Here is a 25,518-nt window from a genome sequence, read left to right as displayed (position 1 = left end):
CTTACCTCTGCAGCCAGGGGGGAGTGGGTACTAGTGATGATTTAATAGATGGTCCTCATCATGAGCTATGGAATAATATTATATAATCCCTCAAAAAGCCTTTCCCGTAGGTTCGTTATTGACAGAATTTACTGTATATGCAGAGCGCTGCCCACTCCCCACACGATGTATTATATACCGTGTCTCTGATCCATCAGGAGGATTCCCTCAGGCCTGTGAGGTACGACCTCAGAATCTGGGATGAAATCTAGAGACTATAGAGACGTATAGATTTAGGCTCATTTCCCCTGATTGATTTTCTGTCTTTTAAATGACTCCACAGACATGGTTTTATGTCAGCACTAATGTTTCAACTGTTTCCTGTAGCATTAGCAGGAATCCATGGACTGTGTGTGTCTGTGTGTTGCTGTGTGTGGTCGTCAGAGGGGCTTTCTGCATGCAGAGCATTTTATAGGTAGAGTATATCTGAAAGGCTTGAAATGACTCCTGTATTATTCTTCTATTTGGTGTATGAATGATGGCTCTTTTACAGTCTGGTCTTTACACAGACAGAAAATGGGTCTTTGGTTGTGGTACCCAGATTGGGCCGTGACACTGACATTTTGAAGTTGTTTGCCATCAGTGACACCCTAAACTATTTCCTCGTTTAGCGTAGAGAACAGGAACAGAAAACTCCAGCTTTGGATACTTGTTTCTTCTGTTTAAGTCCATTATGTTTTTAGGCTCTGCTTAACAAGAGTAAGTAAACAAAATTTTAAAAATGTATGGCAGTGGCTAGATGCTGGCAGTGGTAACTTAGGATTTCAGGCTTTTGAATGAACTGATAATGCACTGTCAACATAGAGGGGGAGTTAATGTTTTAGATGGTGCTCTGTAATTGACTTTGTGCTCAAAAAGCACTTCACTCTACTCTCTCTCTTTTATTCTTTCTCATTCTCTCTCCACCAACACCCCCCCATCTCCTCCACAGTCTCTTGCTGCCTTTTTTTCTAAAGTTGTCCTGTTAAATCCTGAGAGGTAGAAATCCATTCGACCTCATGTCTGCCCTGCATGGAGTGCCTCCTCTCTTTTTGTGTTTATGTGTTTATCTGCGAGTTATATCAGTGTGAGCCAGTATGTGTGTCCATGTGTGTGTCTGTTTGTGGCAGAAGTTGTAGGTCTTTCAGGGTTTTTTTTTTTTTCTTCTTTTAGAGTTGTTAGTGTTTTATATGTTTTGGCCTGTTGACATTTTTCTGACACATCGATCAAGATACTTGGAACAGATTCAGTCAGAGCTCCACTGTGTGTCATCCTTGAGAACATGACATTTCACTCTCTACCTACTCTTTGTGTGTGTGTGTGTGTGTGTGTGTGTGTGTGTGTGTGTGTGTGTGTGTGCATGTGCTTTTGTGTGTGTGTGTGTGTGTTGCATGCGTACATACATAACATTGCTGCTAGAGCAAAAAATAAATGAATCTTGTGTGGTCTCTAAAATAACAGTAATCATTAGAGATACTGGTTGTTATGTAACTTTAGTGTTTGTTGTATCATACAAAACGATTAGCAGTATCAGCAGGTACAACAGAGCATCAGACAAGCCATCTGCCCATTGAAAGCTCTGTTCTTCCGCTTTTTGTTTCTTCTTATTGCAGACTCTAATCGCCTTTGACGTATTATTTCCTGCGCTGTGTTCGCTGTGTTCTGCTTCTCACACATTCTGTCCTAATGTACTGCTCTATCTTTTCTTCCCATAATGCTTATGTTGGCTCTTACTAAATACTTTTACACTTCATTTTACTGCAATCATGTTTTCATATCTATTTGAACAATTGTGTTTTTATTAGAACGAGACAAATCTTTATTATGGCATGCCGCTTACTATCATCACTGAGTCAGACATTAATCAGCATGACATTCGTTAGATGCTATCATGTAAATGCAGTCATTTTTTCGAGTCATTTAATACAAAAGGGAAAAAATCTGATGAAACGGTGCAGCAACATGCTAAGTCACTAAATTACAGTAGAACTTCCTAAGAAATCCCCGAGAGCAATGTAGCCGAGCCCACCTGCAGCACCAAAATCATGTGTGCTGTTTGTTTTTATTTGCACATCACCCCACTTAACCTTGTCAGTGCTTCTCCTTCTTTGCTGTGCCTTCTGCGGTCAGCTGGTCCGGCAAGAAGCTTTTAAGCGCACCATGTTGCCGTGTTGCCTTTATTAATTATACACCACCACTTCAATTATACATTATACATCAGCAGTTTATCTGTGTCATAGACCTCCTGTCTGGCCTGCCTAAGTGGACCACTCAACATGACACAGCGGAAACGGCCTCACAGGCGTCACAGTTTCTATAATTATCTTTTTTTTTCTTTTTTTTTTCTAATTGTTTTTCAGTTTTCAGTTTTTCTTTCAAACATCATTTGTTATTGATTTGTGGACTAAGACAACTATAGTTAATGTACAGCAGACACAAAGAAAGAAACAGTCATATACAGGCCGTGCATTTTTTGTGTTTGTGTCGTGTTATGTTTGTCCCATTTTATTTGACTTTTTTTGTTTTGTTCCTCTCCTTTCCTCCATCCATTCCATCGTCCCCTTCTTTTCCTGTCCCAAGCTTCATTGTTTCAGAAGTCATCTGAGTCCAAAGAAAAGACTGATTTGGGAATCCCATGTAAGTTGATGTTTTTTGTTGTATCTCCATCCATGTTCCTTTTGTCTTCCTCACCTTAGTGTTTCTTTCTTTGATTGAGCGTTGACCTTTGGCTCATTCTTTGCCTTTCATTGTTACATGTCATTTTGAGAGAGAGCACTTTGCTCTTGTCTTATGATCTGTTCCCTTGATGTCCAATCTTTTTGCTGTGCTGATGAAACAAATGTCTTCAAACAGCGGCTTCACTCGTTTTTCATTCTGCTCACCGACAACGGAAGTCTTGGTAGATTAGTCCTTTACACCTGTGCTTGTTTGATGGGAGTAAGAGTTTGCACGACCTGTATACTCGCACTAAATTATTTAAGGTGAATGTTTCTATGAATTTAGATATGTCTGGCTGTATCTGTGTATTTCCTTTTCCTTTCTCTATAATAATGTTATGTATAGTTGACTCTCCAAGCCATTTTACTACAATTTTCTTTGACTTAAACTGGAAAACAGAAAAAAATGAATGCCACTTAGAATTGGTAAGACATGACATCATACAGAAAAGGAAATATCATAAACTAAACTGCAGGTTTTGCCCAGAAGCATAATAAACCTTCTGTTATACATTTCTATTTTATTATTGTTTTTTATGTATCTTTATATTGTACATCTTGTACAGGATGTCTACTAAAACAGTCAGTTTTCCATAATTTAAACTGTGTCAGTGCCAGATCCATGAGTGATGTCTTGAAAATGAATGCACCGTGGTGGTGACAGATTCCTTTTAATTAACTTGATTCTCTCTTTCTTCCTGTCTGATAGCAGTGAATCGATTCAGCACCAGTTCATTTGATTCACAGTTTGTGAGTTTGTTGCAGTTGTGGTCATTTTGGAGAGTAGCCAGTTGGCTTTGAATCGCTGCCCAAACAGGCAATTTGCCTTAGTTCTGAACACTTGCTTTGTGTTTACAAGCGTACTGGTTAACTACGAACTCGGTACGGAGTACGGTGCAACCATGGACACTGACTGAAATTTCTAATCAGTGTTACTGATTTGACCTATTCTCTTTGAAGTCTCCTTCAAATGAATGATTAATTTATCAGACTGGCCCATCACTAATGCTTCATTCGAGAAAGTAAAAAATGATTTACAGAAAGGCACAAGATCACCTGACAAGGGCAGCACCACTTTGAAAGGTATGAGAGCCTCTGAATGAGCAAAAGAGTGAGAAATGATAATAAGGTGTTAAATATATTCAGCTGTTCTTGCTATCCTGCTCTCTTCTCCCTCTCTTTCTTTCCTTTCCATCTCTCGCTGGTACCCGTTGGTTCCTCAAAGTGACATAATGAAGGAGATTTACTATAAACTGTGAGGCAGACAGAATTTGAGAGGTGCAAGAGGGAAAGGACCTTTGCCACTTATTATTACCGTGCCTCCTTACTTCTCTCATTGCAGGAGCTCTCGTTTTATCTTCAAAGCAATCTGTGAGCGTCTGTGATGTGTTCTAATGACTCTCGTTTAGGGCCTGCTGAAGCAGTTTCATCATCCCGGAGTGTTTTGTGAGATGACTGGTCCCAGACAGATACAGATACAGAGGGAGCTAGAGAGGAGATAGAAGCAGTCATAGCTCATTTAACAGATTGTCACTCTGGTTTTAATATTCAAAAATACAGTCGGTAACATGAGCGTTGGGAGGTTGCATGAGTGGCTTAGAGACTCACAAAGCTGATCCTGTTTTCTCAGAGTATGACTACGGATACAGTTTATTTATTTTTTAGATTTAGTCGTAACAGTATAATTTATGAGGCATATTTACCCTGATATTGACACTTGGCCTGATTGGGCCTGTTTATCACTACATTGGCTTGTGACTGAATTTCATGTAGGCTTAATCTTAAATTATACTTTCCGTGTCTGCATAGCTGCAAGTCTCTGTATGACATAAATTAAAGGTGCATAAAACGTGTGTGAAGCTGCCCACCTATAAAAACACCCAGTGCTGTATAAATAGGACTGTGGCGTGCCTGCTGTCCATCTCCTTCTCTGCATTGGAGTATGTTAAGGCCTTAAGTCAGATTACAAATACAATACCAACCTCCCCCATATCTGGTTCGACACCCAATGTTAGCAAAATCAGATTCTGCTTTCTCAGCTGTCAGTTAAGGAAGTAATATGGAAGAGTTTTACTGCTCCATTGCACGACCGTGACCACACTCCATCTGCAGGGAGTTGATATGGTTTTTGATCAATACCAATGGCAAAATAATTATATAGATTTGCTGAGATTTCCAAAACATGGTTCCCATCCCATATTTCCAAGACAGTTTTAAGACAATTCAAGACTACAACCAGGTCTGTGGCTCATTCACACCCACAGCAAAAGTCACTAATGTTTATTACCATTAAGAAACTAATAACAAAACAGTACAATAATTATCACTGTTTTCTTGTGCCATGATTTGTTTGCTCTCTTTTCTGGAAATATGACATAGCTGTTTGTGTCAGTTACAGACCAGCTTAGCTTGAGGGGATGAAAAGGGTGGGAGGAACACAGCTGAGCTATAGATGTGTGTGGAGGGGGACTGCTAGTATTTTATGATTCATATTTGTGGCCAGCAGCCACTGAAAGAGGTCGTAATGTCCCTTTCAGTTACATTGAAAGGCTTGTTTTCAGTCTGTTCATTAAGGAGCTACAGTTGCACTGTATTACACGGCTGTTACACAATGCATGAGATCTGACGGCTTCATATACAGAGTTGTTTGTAGTCATTGAAATACACCTTCTGGCTTTAGTGACTCCATATTTTACTTCTTGGCTCCAACAACCGTCAAGTTTTTTTTCCCTCCCCTCTACAGAGGAGATAAGCATGGACACATTTTCAAATGACTGCTCGCTTTCTCTCTCTCGCTCCCTCTATCTTCCGTTCATCCCTGCCAGTTACTTAGAGCAGATGTGTCTGCCAGGAGTGCAGTATGGGTGGCGTTTGCATGTTGGTGCCAAGAAAGATCAAAAAGGCAGTTGAATGAGTTTCAAGTAGTGATTGTCCACAGCTCTGCTTTGGATGCAGATCACAGAGAAGATAGAGACGAGCTAAGCTGAGTTATCCTTGTTTCCCCCTTCTTTAAATCCTCTCCGTGGCAGATTGGATAGACTTGGAGAGTGACAGAAAGCTCAGCCAATCAATAGACAGCAATCCATGCCGACTGAGGGTGAGCCGGGGCTTCTGTTCTGCTAGCCCGTGTCCGTAATCAACTGCGTGTGCGAGAGAGTGTATGTGTATAATTTCTGCAATTTTCTCAGTCTCAAAGGTTTATGCAACTACACACACATACAGTCACACACACACACACGCTTACCAACTGTATGTGACCATATTTCTGAAGATTTTTTTTTGTAGTAAAAAAGTTAAATAAAGTGCCAATTACAATGTCAATTATTATTGAGACACAGTGTGATGCAGCATCAGTCAGTTCACACACACACAAACAGCCACATGTACACTAGCTCACTCACTTGAGTAGACCGTACGCCCCAATCAAACTGAATTTGGCAGGTGCACAGTGAACACTGGCAAAATCATGTCGATTTTGCAACCGAAAACCATTTGGCGTTGATCAAACATGTACTGTAGGCACAACACAAACACAATATTCAATCTCGTTCTAGTAAGGTAACCCTGTTATGCAAAACTATGACAAATTGCAAAGAATTCTTGCCATGAAAAGAAGGAAAGATGGTAGGTTGTCAAAAATGTAACGCATTTTCCACCCTCACACTTGCCAAATGCCAAACACCAAGATTTCTTAAACCGCCATGGATCAAAAATATAATTAAATCTGTCAAAGAATCTCCAAAAGTGTCGGTTTCTTTTCTTCACTGGGGACTGAAGTTCATAACAAGGGTGTTTAAACCTGTAGTACATGCTGACAGCTGACTGCAAATTGTCATAATTGGACCTGATAGATCAATATGATAATTTTCAGCGTCCTGCTCAAGTTCTTTCAAAATGCATGTTTACATATGTACGTGTCAGCTGTTCTTGCATTTTTTCACACCTGTGGGTGTATCGGTGTTTGTGTGGTGTGTCCTGACCTTTAGAGCAGAACATTCTCTACCCTATAGAGAGTTGTTAGGTAGTACTGGCTGGAACATCACAGACAGGATGTTTGAATGCGTGTCTCTCTCCTCCCAGGTGATTTATCATTTATTCAATTCCTTTCTTGTGTGTCCACTGAAAGGCACATATTTTTAATCTAACTCTAATTTATCCGAGCTCGCGGGTGAGTGCCCCGGACATGAAACTGCTTGTCAGCTACAAGGGAGAAAAAGCGCAGGAGATAGTTGACTTGTGGATAAAAGTTAATACGGATGTGTCCATGTGTGCATGTCTGTCCATGCATTCGTTGTGAGTGTCAGTGTTTGCATGAGTGCTCATAAAAATGAACATAGGTGTGTGTCTATCAGTACTTAGTCAGACTGTGCTCCTTCCTCATTCTATCACTGCAGATTTTGTCATTCCGGCTTCACAGAGCGCAGCCTCGGGCCACACTCGGATACACTCAGAGGTCCAAGCACATTATTCATTCATCTGGGCTTGGTCAAAAGTGCACACCCACGTTCAGTTCCTTTTCCAGCCTCCATCTTGTCAGAAAAAGGCAGCCCATGCTGTAACGCTGTCAGACAGTAAAAGAACATCAGAATTAAAGAATAGGTAGTTTTCAACCAAAGCTGTCTTTTGGTTTTCATGTAGAAGCACAATGAAATGAAAGACCAAAGAATAAGACACATACAGAGTTCAGAGGGGGCTTGAGTGCTCGAGAAAAGCTACAGTTTTTTTTTTCTCTTATTCTAAATTCACTGCCATTTTCTAAATTTTCTGTCTTTGAGTGGTATGAGAGAGACTGAGAAATCAATCCCCCAAAGAAATTGTACTTTGAAAAGTCTATTCAAAAAATAATAAGGATTGAATAACTAATTTTACTTCTCAGTAGCATAACCACTAATTTGCCAAGAAATGATTGGTTCAGTAATATGTGCAGCATTGTGGCTGGTCTTTACTCTTTGCAGTACTTTAATTGTTTTATTATTGTACCTCAATAACAGATAAATGACCATGTGTAATGTTGTTGTTGCTACTACTTAAACAACATTTGTAAATAAAGATGCTAAGAAAAAAGAAAAAAAAAGAAAACATTTGGTATCTACCAGTTGTATGTAGGTTACTCAGGCAGGTAGAAGCTCTAATGGGACATGTTGTTTCCTTCATCTACAAATCAAACAGATGGAGACAGAGAGACAGAGGGAGTCGGAGGGAGAGGCGTGAGCTACGGAGGGAGAGAAGGATCTGAGAGAGATGGGATTTAAACTGATAGACAGTCAAGAAAGGATTTTTAAGCCCACTGGTATAAATCACGTTACACGCAGTACACACACAGGCACATATGTTGAGAACTCAGCAGGCCATAGCCTAGTTAACTTATCCCAAAGTGTCCCAAAACACTCAATGGGAAAATGGGATCAGAAAAAGCAAGTTTGGACGTGATATTTTATCTGGCTGCCTGGCATCCGTAATGTTCTGAAGTTAGACCTTCAAGTTAAAGCAGAGACAAGATAAAGATTCCCTTAATAGATGAGGATGATGATGATGATCATAATTAAGATCAGGGAGTTGGTACTTAAGAGGATTATCCAATTCTGTTCCCCCTTGGCAAGTGCAAGGACCTTGATAACAGGGCAACTTTGTGCAGCAGTGTAGTTAGGGCATTAGGGAATTTAAAGCAATCTTTTCAACAGCATCAAAAGGAAAATACAAAACCAGTACGGGTTAAACTTTGAAGATGTAAAGGTGGTGAACTTAGATTAAGTTTGTGTTAAATGTGATGAACAGATATTTGGCAGCAATTTGAGCTACTGTAATGTGTCAAAGAACTTTGTGAGAAGAGCACAAACTGTGAAACGCAGATCAGAGGTTGTAAACATAATTTATATGAATATTTCATTTCCCGTGCCACGATCGGCTTCATGTCGGCATGACATTTTCACACATTCAAAAGTTCAAGTACTGTAGAGCTCAAATCTAGACAATGGGCAGAGGCTAAGACATTACAACTCTTTGGTTTAGGACTGGAACCATGTTTATCATCTTCTGCTAGATTGTAATTTTGTCTGTAAAATAATGAAAAGTGAAAAATACTCCTCTTAATTTCCCTGGGCCAAAGGTCACATATTCATATGTCTTGCTTTCTGTGACCAGCAGTCCAGCACCCAGCTCTCACCACTTCACTGAGGTTCTTCAAGACAATCACAGAATATATTCACATTTTAGAAGCTGGAACCAGCAAAATATGTGGCATTTTTCAACCACCAAGCATCAAAATAGTTTCTTGTCTAATTAATGAATCAACTAATCCTGTCCAGTATAAGTCATATCATGGTAGAGAAGGAAATTGCTTAGATATTTATTTTTTCTCAAAGTAGAAATCACACTATGCTCCGTATTCATCCATTTCCACCATGTTGATAGTTAATTATTACATATCGTACATTGAATAAGCTTTTTTGTGTTTATTCTACACATATTTGCATCTCAGACATTGGTGATGATAGTGGTTATATCACAAAATACTGTGTCACGAGGGCTTTAGATCACACTATTTCAAAAACCAGAGCCATTTGGTTCATCACGGTCTCAGACTTAATTACGGCGGACATGCTTTGGACATGCCCTCGACATGCTCAGCTCCCCAGAGACACTAGAAGTGGTTCACAGCTCCCTCAAGTGGTAAATGGGTAACTAACACCATCACGAGTGACCTCTCCTCTGTGAATGTGTGTATGTGGGTATCATGCTTCGGCATGTGTGAGCTTGAATGTTTGTGCGCCTCATCAAAGGATTCTCTCATGCATAATCAGGTTCATGCCTTTCTGAACTTGTTCTGATGCGACAACAGCAAATCCTTTAGCAAATGACTCGGGCTGTTTGGAGCTAAAAGCCCGTTATCTGCCTCTCAACTTTAAGGGCGGATTAAAAGAAACATTCCTATACTTTTCTTTCGTCTTCCTAATAGCTACAGACAAATCCCCTCCTACTAGCTACAGAGGACATGATTATTCGAGGAATGCTTTAAGTGTGAGACTACTCCAAAAAGTTTCACAGGCGCTTTCATTTTAAATATGTAGGCTTGTTTGTTTTGTTGCTTTGAAGTTCAAGTGCATTGCTGCTGCTTTTTCCCCCGTTTTCCTCTGCTCTGCTGTTATCACCTTCCTCCTCTTTCTTTCCTCTTCTCTCCTGATTTATTGTGCCCTACATGTTTCCTCTCATCTTCCCTGCTTCCTTATTCTCTTTTTAATATGCTTCTTTTATTCTCTTTTTTTAAACTACCCTTACCTCTCTACTCTCCTGTCATCTTATCCATCTATCTCCTCCTTTCCTCTCTACTCTTTTATATTCACTCCTCATCTGCTTGTGTGTCCTCTTCTCTCCACACGTTGGCTTTCCCTCCTATTATTTCCCTCATCTTTCTTCCCCTGTGCTCCTAACTTGTCCCCTCTCATCCTTTCCTCATTTCCTCTGTGAAGCTCATCCTTTTTTTTTTTCCATCTGCATCACCCATCAGTTAAAATTTCCATAGCCCCTTCCTATGTTATAAAATATGGATCATGAATGACAATTCTACCATTGTTCTCACTCAAACACCATTAAAGTCTCAGCCGGATTGAAAAAGAATGTTAGGACCCTTGTAAAATAATTAACAGCCTTATTAAATTTTAAGAGTTGGTACCGTTCTGTTTTTTTATGAAAGGTGTCTCTGCCTCTTTCTACCGCTGTCTAGACAAATTATCATATTACACAAGCTGGAGGGCTGTTTAAAAATTTCATTTGAAATGGAACCTATAGAGATTGTCCTCTGAGTGTGATAGGTGGTCTGAGGTAATAGTGAAATTGTCGAACACAAGTTAAGAATGACAAAGAGCCATATAAAGTGAGTTTGAAATCTGCAATGCCATTCACTTTTGTCTGACATAAAAAAATATTGCTGTATTCTCTGCCAAGAATTATCACTGCTGTAGCTTAGTGGCGTGTTGTGACTTTTACAGATTGGCAAGCAGAGCTGAGCAACTCCCCTGAACTGACACCAAACATATCAAATGGGCAAATATGTAAAAAAAAAAAACTAAAAAAAAACACCTCTATGGTAGTCTTCAAAATATTTACCTTCAACTGACAATAACAAACTCCAGTGACAATGCAGAATTCTGCTATTTCCTCAGTATTGTTAACCTTTCCTGGCCGATCGTCCGGACTGTGGATGGGCGTTGTAGCATTTATTCACTGACAATCAGCCTACAGTGCACATACATTGCACTGCTACGTTCACATACATTGCACTGCTACGTTCACAGCTACACTGCTAACTTCTAACTCTCTGCTCTGGTCACCGGTATTTTTTAAAGGCACAAGTTTAATTTTCACACACATCTACTCGTGCATATAATGCATGCAATGTCATAACTGATCTCAGAACAGTGGAAGATGAGTAAAGGACAGCTTGACCATAGACATATACACATAGCACATTTTCGCTGTAGCTAGACACCCGTCAAAGATCACAGGATCATCCTCGATCAGCATGAGTAAACGTCCAAAAAATTCTGCTCCCTTCTCTGCTTGAGAAGCTCCAGCCTTTGTCAACGGGACACAGTCACACCCACGGAAATGACAGAAACTATATGACTGGTAGTCAAGCTAGCTCCCTGAGACAATAGCCTGCTGCTGCTACAAGTGAGCAGTATTACATTACAGAATTCCATGCTGGATGCAAACAGGCATTAGATCCTTTATGGGACAGAACGCTGTTCTGAGAACAGATGTAAGAAAATGGCTTCCAATTCGGGATCCGTAAAAATTGATGTCTGTTTTTAGCTTCAACTGGGCAAGCACTACTTGCCTGGTATGCCCCGACGGCACGCCGCTGTTGTAGTTGTTTATCACCACTTTTCTTTGTGATATACATTTCCTCTTCAGTTGATTTTTTTTGAGCACACTTGGCTCTAACAATAACTGTCTGTGTAACATCGTGTCTGTTCTTTGTGTCCCCTCTAGCTGCTCCGAGTACAGATGATGTGGCGCTGTACGTGGGCATTGTCATCGCAGTGATTATGTGCCTGGTCATCTCTGTCATCGTGGCGCTCTTTGTCTACCGCAAGACACACCGTGACTTTGACTCAGTCATCATTGACACCTCAGCACTCAATGGAGGCTTCCAGTCTGTTAATATCAAAACAGCCAGATCAGGTAAGGAATATCACGAGTATGACATTTGATCCAGGGTGGCAGGAATACTCACGTAGAAAGACTGATATCCAGTTTCAAGAATAACTTAACATCAAGTTTAAAAGCAGAGTTTCACTGCCATCTCTGGTTGAATGTTTCAAGCTTGTTGCACCTGTTACACCCAAGTAATGTCATGGAGTACTCGTGTTCATCTCTACTGCAAGGTGAGAAACTAAACCACCAGAAGATTTTCAGGGTCTGTTGAGTTACTCTTTAAACACTGAATTTAAAAGAAAGAAAAGCTACCTAATTCCACTGAAGAAAGTACAGTACATGTTAATGACCAAAGATGTTCTCATACCACAGTTGTATCAGCTGTATTCTACTAACCCTGTAAGGATGCGATATGATTGCTGCCATTGTTGTATGGCATGGCTCAGGATGAACCCTTTGTAAAACATGAACAAATACATGAATTCCATAAATCTGTTTTTGTTTGTTTTTTACAGTGGAAACAGCTTATAGTGATCAGCCTATAAAAATGCTTTTTAATTAATCCGCCTGTAGTGATCAAGTAGTCCACTTACAGTGTTTATTTGGGTCTTTTCATACTTAACAACATATGGAAAAAGAATTTAAAACTTGTAGCCTACTACTGCAAGCTCGGTATGGTAATGGATTAGCTCTTAGACTTGCGTACTGGCCAACTCCCTATTTTTAGCCAGTATCGGAGGCATTTCCAATTCAAGTATTGGAAGCGGAACAACTCCATTAATAACTTTCTTTTTTTTTTTTATTTCGCCTGCACTCCTGTGGGACAGGGGTTTATCACTCAGTAGCTTAAATGCTTTAGTCTGACTAGCCACGTATAGTCAGTGCTCCATAGAGAACACACAGGAAGGTCAGAGCACAGTCTGAAACAAAACAACAACTGCAGGCCTGATGAGGACTCACACTCTCCCAAAGAGAGGAGAGCATAATTCATGTTACTCTTAAATTTTGGCATTACATAATGTACACAACAATAGATCGATACGTAAATATGGATATATCTATGGACAGATACATTAGATTGACAGGTGGATAATAAACAACAGATGTGAACATCCCTCTATGGAAACAACTACGTGCTCCGTCCACTTTGAGGCTTTGATGCCAGTCTCATTTTGTTTCTTTCCTTGGCCGCCGGCTGTCAGTTTTTGCTGGTTTGGATTAATCTCTGTCTCTAACAGAGACCACTCTCTTCCATCAAGAAGTCTTTCTGTCATTCTCCTTCTCTTTCTCACTTTCTCTACCTTCCCATCTGCACATTCAGGTCAATCACATTTCCTGTTTATCAGCAACCTCCTCTCTTCATCTCCGTCTCAGTGTCTCTGTCTTTCCTCAGCTGTGTCTCCGTCTCCCATCACAGTGATTCCTACTGCAACGGACACTCCCTCCCTGTTTGTCTTCCTGTTTAAGTGGAGCCATGTTTCACTCTCTGCTGTCTGTATTGTCATTTCTTCCTCCCTGTCTTGGAAAATGGATAAGACAACAAGAGGCAGGCAGCCACACACTTGCGCACACAGGCGCATGCATTTGATAGCTTACTGGAAATGCCAGGAATGGGCAGGGAATTGGTATTAATCAGGTATCAGTCCACAGATGCCATGGACTTGTGATTTTCCCTCTGAGATATTTTATTTGTCAAAGAGGTGACAAAAATCACTTGGCTTAAAATCTACAAAACATAATAAACCTGTCAAACATGCTCAAAATTTCACCCATTATAGGCCGTAGGCACATTCACAAAATTATATTCACTCATTCACCACAAATCTAAATGAAATACTATAAATTAGATGGCTTCAAATAAAAATGCTCATACTGGTACTCATCATACTTAACAGTACTTGATAATCATCTTTGGTCAACTACAAAATGGCATTTTAGCAAAGGGTCACATCTACACACACAGATTTAACACCTTTAACAGGACACTTAAATAATTCAGGGTGTGTGTTTTTGTGGACAGTTGTGGGTGGAAAATTATTATTCATATCATGGTATACAGTAAAAACAGAGTGAGGTCAGAGAGGATGCAATGCAAATTGTTCAACAGCAAGTGTGTATGCGGGCGTGTGTGTGTGTGTGTCCGTGTGCATGTACAAGGGTGAATGTCTTTGTCTATGTGGTGATTTTATCAGTAAAGTATTAGGATGCTTGTCACTCTGCGCTGAGGGACCATCTCCAATTACTATTAATGAAGAATTATGTCCCTGCAATATCTCTCCCTCTGACTTTCTGACTCCCTCTCTCACTCTTTGACTTTCTGACTCTCTCTCACTCTCTCCGTCTCACACACACACACTCACATAGACACACTCTTCTCTCTCTCTCTCTCTCTTTCTCTCTCTCTCTCTCTCTCTCTCTCTCTCTCTGTGGCTTTCCATTAGCTGTTAATTAAATTTCAGCAGGGATGATTTGGCAGGAATACCCACTGGCTTTAAGGGTAAACAGCCTGGTGATAGAGAGAGGAAGAGAGTGATAGGTGACAGATGTGTGTGTATGTGTGTGTGTGTTGTGGGGGTGGGTTAAGTGGTGGTGGTGGAGTGATAATGAGGGATTTTCAAATTAGAATGGATGGGCTCTTGGAGGGAACAACAGGATTTCAGGCTCTACGACCAAAAGAAAAAGAAAAAAAACGGAGGCTGGTGTGAACAAAACTGGAATTGTCCTCAGTAGGTAACTGGCCGTCCTGCGATGCCAGTATGAATTAAGTCTTGAATATTTGTTTTATTGCTTTTGTGATGGGAGAGTGTTTTGTATAGAAGCACCATTTGTTGTTTTTAAGCCCTGTAGGTAAGTTGTGTTAAAGTGAAAAGTGTTGTGGCAAGATGGCTCCTTTGGAGTCTGTTTGAGCATATTCACTTGGTTCACTGTGGGAAAGTAAATCTTCATGTACTATTTACTGTTTGTTAATAATGACAAATGTATTATTATTATTATTGTTGTTACAATCAATATCACTTACCAATTACCTCGGAGGAAATGAGCCTAACATTCTGGCAGATAGAACAGAGTGGTCATTCTCATTAAAGCATTTCCAATAATTTCATACTGATACTTGATTACCAGAATGTGTTATTTGGAGTTTCCTGCAGAAGATCAATATTTACTCTAAGGAAGAACTCATTAAACCCACTACAGTATTTAATTCAGCGACGTCTGGAGTGTCAAGCGGAGAGTGATCGCTAAAGCTAGAAAGGATGTAGTTGCATTTCATGACTAAAATAAACATATCGTAAACTAGCTGAATATTGCATGCACACGGATTAGCATACTGTACTGATTAGCAATCACCATGTTCATACAGTTGCCTCCTGGCTTACACTAACCTTTGCACGATGAGCACAGAATCTCAGAAAGACTTGGCGATCCATCCCTACTGACATGTAATCCCCGTATACTGTATGTAATGTGTGTTTGTGGTGTTTACATGTATGAGCGAGTACACTGCATTATTGGTATGCAAGACTCATTCTTGCATGCGTGAGCATTTTGTTTTACATTGCAGATGTATTTTTTATTTATTTACACACTGCTTGTGTGTGTGTGTGTTTAAGTTGGGCACTTGAGTGTTTAGCTCACAATACATGAAAAGTGTCAAGATTCCACCATTAGCAGCCGTCAGCTGTGACAACTGGAGAAAACGCAGCGTAGAACATAAACCTGTAACTGGTGGAATACACTCAGTTGCCTTAATTCACACCTGACCCGGCAATGGAGAGTCTTATTTTGCCTCCACTGATGATTTCATTCTGAGCTTCATCATAATGTATAAAATAACGTGGACCAACCCATTACTTTGTTTAAAGTACTTCTACATCCTCAGTAGGTCTGGTATGACCAGGAGCATATGGTGGCTAATGTTAGCTAACTAAGATAGACACTGACTTTACTCTGACTTTATGGCTTTTGAATACTCTTGTTGCTGTTACATTTAAGCTTGTTGCAAATAAAGATGATAATGTCTTTAAATGAAAATAATTGTCCTGTAATTTGCCACTTGTGGCCATAGCAGCAGCTGTTTTGCAAAAGTTACATCATCATGTTCATTTTAGTCAAGTCAATTTATTTATAGAGCAGATTTTAAAAGCAACAAACGGTGAGCAAAGTGTTTTACAGGAGAGATTAAATGATGTTATTATTTGATCGACGATTACAATCACACAACACAGGAATGATCAAATAAAAAAAATACAGATAAGTAAATTAATAGAATATCTTGATAAAACCATAAAACAACAGCATTGCACAGCTAGAAATAAAATACAAACAAATAAAAGCCGGTGTGTTTGTGGTCAGGCAAGTCTTCATGATGACCACTAAGAAGCTAAAGCAGAGAGACTGTTTTTTAGATGGGTTTTACAGATATCAGTGGAGAGGGAGGATAGAATTGCTAAGGGCAAACTATTCCACAATTTAGGGCCAGCAACTGAAAATGCTCGATCGCCTTTGGTTTTGAACTGGGTGCGTCGACCGGAGAGCAGTGATTCAGATGTGATAGGTGTGGAGATGCACAACAAATAAAAGACTCTGAAAGTCAATTCTGTACTTCCCTGGTAACCAGTGAAGAGAGGCCAGTGCAGGGTAGATGTGGTCTCTCCTCTTGGTACCGCTGAGGACTCTCGCTGCTGGGTTTTGAAGCAGCTGCAGGCAACGAACTGATTCAGAATTGTACTAGTAGCTTTTGTTTTGTCTACTGATTTACAAGGTTTGCTTGAATATTTCATAGCGTACATTGAATATTGTCTTTCTCATTCTATTCCAAATAAAGTGCATCTGTATATTCACATCATGATATTTGGATAATGAGGGTAAAAAGAAAAAAAAAAAACATCACATACAGTATAACATAACTATCTTCAGAACCCAAATAAATCAGTCTGAACAATTGTTACTGTCAGTGAACAAATGACATGTTAATGTGCGCAGCAGGTATTGTCAGTCACTTTTGAATCCTGACACAGTTAGCATTTTAAAAATAGACAGTGATGTGATTAAAGTATGGCAACCTCTTTGATTCTGTGGGTGAAGTCGAGTTGCTTACAACAGTTTGAAGAGCTTAAAGCCCGGCATGGAGCTGTACTGTCATTATATATTAAAAACAGAGTTAGGTCAAATGAGGGATATGTGAGTTTGAGTTCTGAGATTTAAATAGGAACGAAACCTATATAAGTCAATGCCTATGACATGAAGTCTAAGCATCGTCTTCAAAATATGCACATATTTTCCCTCTTTCTCTCTCCTGCTGTCTCTTTCCTCCCCAACTCTCTCCCTCTCTTTCTCTCTCTCTGTGCAGGATCCATGACTAGCCCTTGATCCAGGTCATGCCCCTGTGTACTGCAGTGTATCATACCAGACACTGATACCTTATCAGCAGCCTTACTTGCGCTCGTCTTCCTCCCCTTATTCCTGCTCACTGATCTTGTTACAAGTTTTACACATCTGTGTCATACTGCAGCCATGCATTTCATACTACTGAAGATATCAAGTATTTAGTGTTAGCCTTCCCTTTCCCTCTCTTTTTCAACTTGATCTCTGACCACATGTGCTTTGTGGTTTCATATAAAAAAAAAAACTGCTTCTCATGTTGTATTTTCACTATTTTCTCTCCATTTACTCCTTTTCTCTCTTCATCTTTCACTCTATCCCTCTAGCTGATCTACTGACGGCTCCTCCTGACTTGACGAATGCGGCTGCCATGTACCGTGGTCCAGTGTATGCCCTCCATGATGTGTCAGATAAAATCCCAATGACCAACTCCCCTCTCTTGGACCCTCTTCCCAACTTGAAGATCAAAGTGTACAACTCCTCTGGTCTGGTCACACCGCAGGATGACCTCGGAGGAGACTTCACATCCAAACTGTCTCCTAAGGTAATGCCTCCTTAACGCTAATGCCTTTGTCTTTGTCTCCTCCACTTCTACTGTAAAATATTCTGTATGTACACAGGAGGGTTTTTAAATATTGCTTCCTGAGGTGTGAGGTTACACTGAACTGCGGGAGCACAGTGAGAAATACTGAAACACGGTAGCTGTGTATTCCCAGTCACATAAATACAAAACCAAACTCCATTAGTATACATGCAGCTCAGTGCCCCAGTTTCCTCACTCTGCTCTGTAAACTACATTGCATGCATACCAGAGTCAGTTGTCACAAATACAGATGAAACCGCTCGCTTTCATTACAGCACCTATCCTCAGGCAGCACAAGAGCCAAACCTAACTTTTATTATTGCTGGTTTTTAATTGTGCCCTTTTTGAACCACTGCTGTGTCTGTGACTGACCTTGCCTCACTGATTTGAGGATTTTTTTTTTCTTCATTTTTTTGCATTTATTTTGTTTTTAGTGTGGTGTCTGTCCTTAACACACTGAGGCAAATTCTTGCCAGTTTTGTGTGATGTTGGAGTAAACTACTGAATGTTAAGTCCTTATTTTACATCTTGCAGTGGACATTTTGATGAAGAAATGCAAAGAAGGTCATATTTTACCACTTACCCTAAGGTGGTTTCATAGGTCTATTGTAAATCCGCCCTCTTCTCACAGCCTGCCAGCTCAGCCCTATGGCAGCGCTCCCAGGCAGATGCAGATCCTCCCTGTAGCATTTTAGTTAGTGAATACCAAGAAAACATAAAGAAAAAAAGCAAAGCATCTTGATGAATGCAGTGAAATTCAAGTGGAAAAGGGAGCATTAGCATATTCCCCTTTAAATGCTTGCCCTAATCAACCTGGCAAAAATGAAACTACACTGAATGATCTCGGCAACAAGATGTTGGCCTTGCGCACACGACTTCTCTGGACCTACTTGAACTTTTTTGGTTTCATGAGGATGTATGTTTACAACACTTAACATCAGCTCTTTCAGAGGAAGTTCGTCCTTCAGACCACACCACATTGATTTTCTGCTCATGTATATGTCCACGTCTTTCAGCCTCCTCGGAATATAGGTGTAGCTTGCTTTTATGTATGAGGGTATGCACAGTAGTATACACTAACTGTAACATATAACATTATAAACTGCAGTGCTACAGAAAATACAGACCAAGTCCCAAGGATTTTTCATATTGTTTGCCATAAGTGTCATGTATCCATTCAAATTCTTCTTATGTCATAGAGGTACAATAAAGTCAATGTCAGAAAAGAAAAAAAAGATTTCCAAGGTGAATGCATCTCTGCTGCTATAAAACACTATTGCTCAGTCCAATCATACCTTGATTCAGCAATAGGTTTTAATACCTTCACACTTCCAGTTGATCCAGTCTCTGCTGATCAGCAGCATGCCCAGTTCAGTCAGTTTCAGCATGTTATGTTTCCTTATACCTCGTAAATCTTTCTTGCTCTCACTGCTGTATTTTCATTCCTAGGTAACTCAGTCTCTGTTGGATAACAGTGACACCATGAACCTCCGCAACCAGAGCTTAGCCCGAACAAGAGACCCCTCCTGCACAGCCCACGGGTCCTTCAACAACCAGGGAGGACACCTCATCGTTCCGAACTCTGGTAAACTTATTATTCTACAAACATTTAATGCCTAAACATAAATGTGGCTGACGTTAAGTAATTAAATTTTTATAGATTCTTCAGTATTGGGTTTCAGATCCAGGACCATTTTCTGGATTTTTATTATTAAATTAAGAAATAATAATTCATTACATTACATTAACTGCTAATGATAGTAAGAATTTAGAATTAAATCTAATCAAATTAAAGTTAATACTGTCTAATGAGAATTATTATAAATTCAAACAAGACCAGATCCATTTTCTTTACTAAAAACTGATTACACAAAGTAAGTAAAAGTGTCTAGCTACCACTACACAGTCAACATACTAGACAAAACAGCCTTGAGATGTTCAAGAAAAGAAACTTTCAGTAGACTTATGTTCAGATTTAAAAGCAGTAGGAAGGGAAAAATAATGAATAATATAACTCTCTGATAGGAAGCAGCTCTCAGAAGCTATAAAACATCTAAGCACAATTCAGTTGATGATATATTTAAGAGAAAGTTTTACACGGGTTGCCTTTAAAAATGATTATTCAATTATTAATCATAATGATAAAGTGATAATAGGTTTCATGTTCAATAATTCAGTTGTGCATGGTGAAATTAATAAATCCAGTGATGAAACTCATTTCTGCCTCCATCCATCCTGCTTCCCCTGTCTTCCCTCCTGCAGGTGTGAGTTTGTTGGTTCCAGCGGGTGCTGTTCCTCAGGGTAGGGTGTACGAGATGTATGTGACTGTGCACAGAAAGGACAGCTTGAGGTAAGCTTTGTCTCTCTATTTCACTGAGTTTTCTTCTCTGTTTTTTTTTCTCACTCTCTCTCTTTTGTTCCCTGTTGTCCCACATTTTTCTCTTCATCTCCGCGTCTCCCTCTGTGTTCTTTTTGTTTCATCGTTTTTCTTTGTATTTCTCTCTGTTTCTCCTGGGCAGCAGCTTCTCAGACCTGTTTGTATGGTTGCACGGTGAGGCTTTCACAGTGTGACATGGGCTTAGGACAAACAGAAAGGGATGAATCATTATTATTTATAGTGTATGGTTTATCCATGCACACCTTCTTTTGGTGATTCCTAGAACAGAGGTCGGTTAATGCCGCAGAATGCTTATATTAATGCCAGAATTAAAATTCCTAAGAAGCAAAGTTGAGGAGATTGTAAGGGAATATTCTACATATTAATTGTGACCAACTTAACATTATAATCTCCACAGTAATCCACAGAATTTACATCGTTAACCAGTGTTTCCCAAAGTTTAAAAATGTAGAGCTCATAACAAGATGTATGAAAGTTCTGCTGCTGCAGTGCGACCAGCAGATTTGTTTTCTCTTCATGTTATAGATCCAATAACCAAACACTGAGCTTTTGAAAGCATATGCAAAGAGATCACTGTTTCCACAGTAACTAACAGATTAGTGGCTATTTTTGGGATTACTGAAATCCTGTTACATGTACTATAATCCTTCACTCCCAAACCATGTGCATGATTGAGGTAAAGCTGTCTGTAGGACACGACAGGAAAGGGAGAAGATTTCTATATTCCAGTGTTGCAGATTTGGTGAATTTTTTGGGACTCTATTTGAAAGTTAGGGGTCACTACAGTGTGTGGTAAAAACATAAATGAACACAGGTGTCTGCACAAGCTTGCAAATGCAAATCGAGATCAGAATAGATATTTTTGTTCCTCCTGTTATGTGAGAGAGAAATGGTTGGATTGGATGGATTTAAATTGAGAGAATCAGTATGTATCCTGCTGGTTTGCTTTTCACTGTCCCTTCAAAGTCACTTGTTTAGTTTGAAAACGTGCCGTCTTTCTGCCTGTCTATCCTCTCTCTTCTCCCCACTAACACAGCTAAACCATTCAGAGCAGCTGCAAGTGGTAAATTTAAAATATGTCTGTAGAACTGAACATTTTCTCACTCAGAGCAATGCAGATGGTTTGGGTTTTATTTGCCCGGTTTTTCAGGTATCTGTCTCTGTGATTTTTTTGCCACACATTCCAGAACAGTGGAGGTGAATCAATTTTGTTGGTGAAAATTCAACAGCAACTCAGTGGTCAGTTTACACTGGATAATCCATTCAGTACGCTATCAGCTGTTTTTATAGGGGCTATTTCTTCAGAGGAAAATAGTTTCAGTGAATACTGTTTGCAGCAAGGTTTGTGCAGCGTCCCTTGTGAAAAGGACTCTGCCTCTAGAACTACACATTGCTTTTGACTCTTTTAAATATATATTTTTTAATGCTGAAATCACTATAAACCACCTGCACTGTATTGCTTGGTGGGAGCAACAATGTTTCTAAAAAGCAATCTCAAAAAAAAAAAAAAAGTATCTGCATGGCTGGATACCACAAAGAGTAAGTGAGTAAATATGTTCTTTAATAGTTTTGGTGAACCAACTATTTAAAGCATCAACAAGAGCTGAGCTTTAAGACACTTGTTACAGTTTGAATCAGATATTCTACCCCATGCATCTAATCTAGCTTCTCCTCAATCAACAGCAGTCAATAAGAATTAGCCCCCCCCCCTGCAGTGTGCTACAGTATTTCTAGGAGTCAAACCTCTTCACTGTCCTCTGTCTTCATCTCAGTCAATAGCTGGCAAGCAAAAATCACATGGCTACATTGACTTACCTCAGCAACACTGAGCAAGCCAGATGCATGTGGTTAAGCTCATTAAAAGCTAACCCCTAGCTGTCAGTTTTCCCACATGCGCACACTTAAAACATCTATTTCCTCTATTTGTGTAATAAAAGATACATAAAATTACAAATCAATAACACTATAATTCATTAAGGGGTGACCCCTGCGTTAGGTAAATCAAAGGCTGCTGTTACAGTTTGAGTCATACTGTTTTTATCTGTTAGCTTCTCCTACCCAATGTGAACCCTTCATGAGTCAATAATGAGCTCCAGCAGTTGAATCAATAATGCTGCTAAGGATTAGTGCCCCCCTGACACAAGGTGGGCTGGAAAAAAAATCACTTAAAATTTAGATCCATCTCCTCTATCTTTATGGGCTCTTTCCCAGTCAATGCATATCTTCTGCAATATGAGGGAAGAACATGACTGGATAATGGATCACACAGGAGAACTCAGCCAGTCATTTCCTTGTGTATTTTTCATAGTTAAGTATTGTTTAAGGATGTAGTTTTACTTTTCAATTTACAAATGACAGTGGGCTTATAAATATGGATGGAGTTCTTCATGTGTAATCTCACACTTATTCACAGTGGAAGAGGCTGAAGTATTCTGTTGCTTTAACAACAGGTTCCAGCACTTCTGCTGTGAAACGCAGGTGAATCTGTGACCAGTAGTCATTTATTTTCTGCCCATGAGCTGTGAACTACTGACTCCAGCTGAGGCCCGTCTGAAGCCCTGCTGACTACACTAACAAAGCTCTAATTGAATTTGTGCTGCTCTGCTCTGATCTGTTTTGTTCTCTGATTTGCTCTAAGCTAGTCTAGCCTACTCTAGTGTAACGGTCCACCTGTCTTTTTTTATTTTGCTAGCCAAGGTTTTCTATATATGAACATTATGACTAAATAGCACAGACTAGAAGTGAAATCAATACAGCTTTCTGCAGTTGATGCTCACACTAATTGGTAGCCAACAGTGCAGCCCTCCTGTCGCTCTTTTCTAAAGAATCATTTCACCTCAGTGTTATCTGTCTTTTCCAGACCCCCGGTCGAGGACATCCAGACAGTGCTGAGCCCTGTGGTGAGTTGTGGACCTCCAGGAGCCCTGCTGACCAGACCAGTGATCCTCACCATCCACCACTGCGCTGACAATGTCCAGGAAGACTGGCTCATACAGCTGAAGAACCAACTGGCCATGGGAGAGTGGGAGGCGAGTGTTCTGCGCTGTGTCTTCTGTGTTTGTGTGTCCTGTGCATGGAGCTCTGTTCTTAAAGTGCGCAGCTTTTCAATGCCACTGCTCTAACCAGGACAGTGTCTGTATATGTGTTTACACTAAATAGTCTAACACCTGCACACAGACAAATTATTAATACGCAATCATATACACATACATTACTTCAGCCTGAAGAGTAGCCTGCATTACACATGCAGTGAGGGAGGGAGAGCAAAAGAAAGAAAAGGAGGGAAATTTTGGTAAACATAAAGTGCCTACAGGCTAGTAGACAAGTAGGGGGTTGAAGACTCCTATCAGAAGCAATTTGTTATGCTCCTGCCATCCTCCTCTTCTCTCATCTTTCTTCTTATGTTTCTATCCCTCCTTTTTTCTACCCTTCTCTCTCTCTCTCCCTCCTCCCGTGTCTCTCAGCATGAAGTCTCTACCTCAGCAATCTGTTAGTGTGTGTGTGTGTGTGTGTGTGCGTGCGTGTGTGTGTGTGTGCGTGTGCACGTCCATGTGCGTGCGTGTATCCTTGTGTGTGGGTGTGGGTGATAAGGCTGTCTTGCAGCATCACTGTGTCTACAAGGCCCCCGTATGCTGTCTTCTGTTGCTTATCACAGCTCAACACAATGTCTCTGCACAATTAGCCATGCATAAGATTCTGTGTGTGTGTCTTTGTCTGTGCGTGTGTGTGTGTGAGAGAGAGGGACAGAGATGCACAGAAGGGGTTGGGTGCAGACTGGGTAAAGACGAGAAAAATGAAAAGTGGAATTTCATCAGGAAGTCGATTTGTTTTTCTCTTATTTCAGAAGAACATCCATTTCCCATCAGAAAGTTTTCCTCAAAACAGGGAGAGGAAGGTAATTGAATTCCCCTCACATCAGGGGGGAGCAGCCACGGTTATGATTACCAGTAATAACAGATTCATACCATATTGCTTTCCTACCCCTTTGTATTGATTCAGTGCATCTGTAGGAACACGACTGAAGGAACTGTGTATTCCAAACTCAATATTTGCATCGCACACTTGCGTGCACAGCGCACAACATCCGTGCTGCAGTGTGTTTGCATCCACATACATGCACACACAATTACGCGAGCATTGCACAACTAATTGAAGATTCATTGGTCATATGAAAAGAACGCAGTGAGCCTGTGCATCCTCCCTCAACCCAAAGAGCCATATGGATTTACCATAATTCAGACTATGACAGAGAGCAGTGGGAATGATATGAGCAACAGCCAGATAATCACAGAGGAATTGAGCACACTTTACCGACAACGGCTCAGATTAAGTGCCATCATTCTCCTAATGGACACCATGATCTACTTTCATAGGTCATATGTACAAGCAGACATGCATTCAAATTTCAATTCAGCATCACGTCATGAATACATTCACAATCTGGTGAATTAAACATCCTGTAGCATGTTTTCTAAGATCAATTACCAGAATAACAGGAGCAGTTCCACACTGTTTATTATCTTTTTAAAAAAGATCCACAAGCCAAAATGATTCAAACTCAAGATTTTTTGTCAGGCTTGCTTAAAAATAAAGAATAAATGTGTAGAGTTGGTGCAGCGCTTCACACATCAGTGCTGCCATTGCATTGGAAAAAAACTGTTTATAGCAACAAAGGAATGTATCAGGTATAAACCACAACCTTGTTTACACAGGGGCTGTTTGCATTAGCGGAATGGCTCCAGTTGTGTTATATTAACAGACAGAAAGTGGCTTAATGTCCGTAAATTCTCAAATAAAGCCGGTCTTCAAATAAAGGCCAGGATTTAACAATTGTGATGTACAAACAAATAAAATCTGGTCTCAAATAAAAAAGGAGGGAAAACAAGATTTCCTGGACTGTGGCTGACTCTGTAAATTCAGAATAATCTACATTTCCACAGTTTCTCTATCAGCACAGGGACATAGTAATGCCATACTCTCACTGATCATAGTATGTTGTTTAAACACTGATACTGTTGTCATATATTGTTTAACTAAGACTGGCTCTTTTTTAGTTATTTATGTTGATGAAACCCAATATTTCCTTTTAGATGTTTCCTTTAACAGATCAAGCAAAGGTTGAGTTTGCTTTGACAGCAGCAAATTGTTGCTGTAAATAGGAATTGACTACAAGACAAACAGGCTACTAACTAATATGTAATAATATATATTATAATACAGCAGAGATTGGAAAATGCAGACCTCTTTTTAAGAGCCCTTAATCT

At 40.0% G+C, this 25,518-nt stretch overlaps 1 protein-coding gene across 2 annotated transcripts in view; it reads left to right on the top strand.

Moving 5' to 3' along the window:
• The window catches only part of LOC111652908 (netrin receptor UNC5C-like), a 180,187-nt gene that overhangs the window by 143,085 nt on the left and 11,584 nt on the right, over positions 1 to 25,518 (top strand). Inside the window, exons 8-13 of one of the 2 annotated variants that reach the window (XM_023403301.2) lie at positions 2,599 to 2,655; positions 11,727 to 11,918; positions 17,600 to 17,817; positions 19,306 to 19,441; positions 20,119 to 20,206; positions 23,115 to 23,283. In XM_023403301.2, the coding sequence (XP_023259069.1) occupies positions 2,599 to 2,655; positions 11,727 to 11,918; positions 17,600 to 17,817; positions 19,306 to 19,441; positions 20,119 to 20,206; positions 23,115 to 23,283 (860 nt within the window). The remainder of the gene's footprint in view (positions 1 to 2,598; positions 2,656 to 11,726; positions 11,919 to 17,599; positions 17,818 to 19,305; positions 19,442 to 20,118; positions 20,207 to 23,114; positions 23,284 to 25,518) is intronic. The other variant, XM_087173210.1, reaches the window with a different exon arrangement.

The sequence above is a fragment of the Seriola lalandi genome, unplaced genomic scaffold, assembly GCF_002814215.2.
Source record: "Seriola lalandi dorsalis isolate HSWRI2012SDOR001 ecotype SW California unplaced genomic scaffold, Sedor1 jcf7180002054110, whole genome shotgun sequence".
NCBI classification, from domain to species: domain Eukaryota; kingdom Metazoa; phylum Chordata; class Actinopteri; order Carangiformes; family Carangidae; genus Seriola; species Seriola lalandi.
The sequence above is the reverse complement of the archived record's forward strand: the minus strand, read 5'-3'. Positions and strand labels throughout refer to the sequence as shown.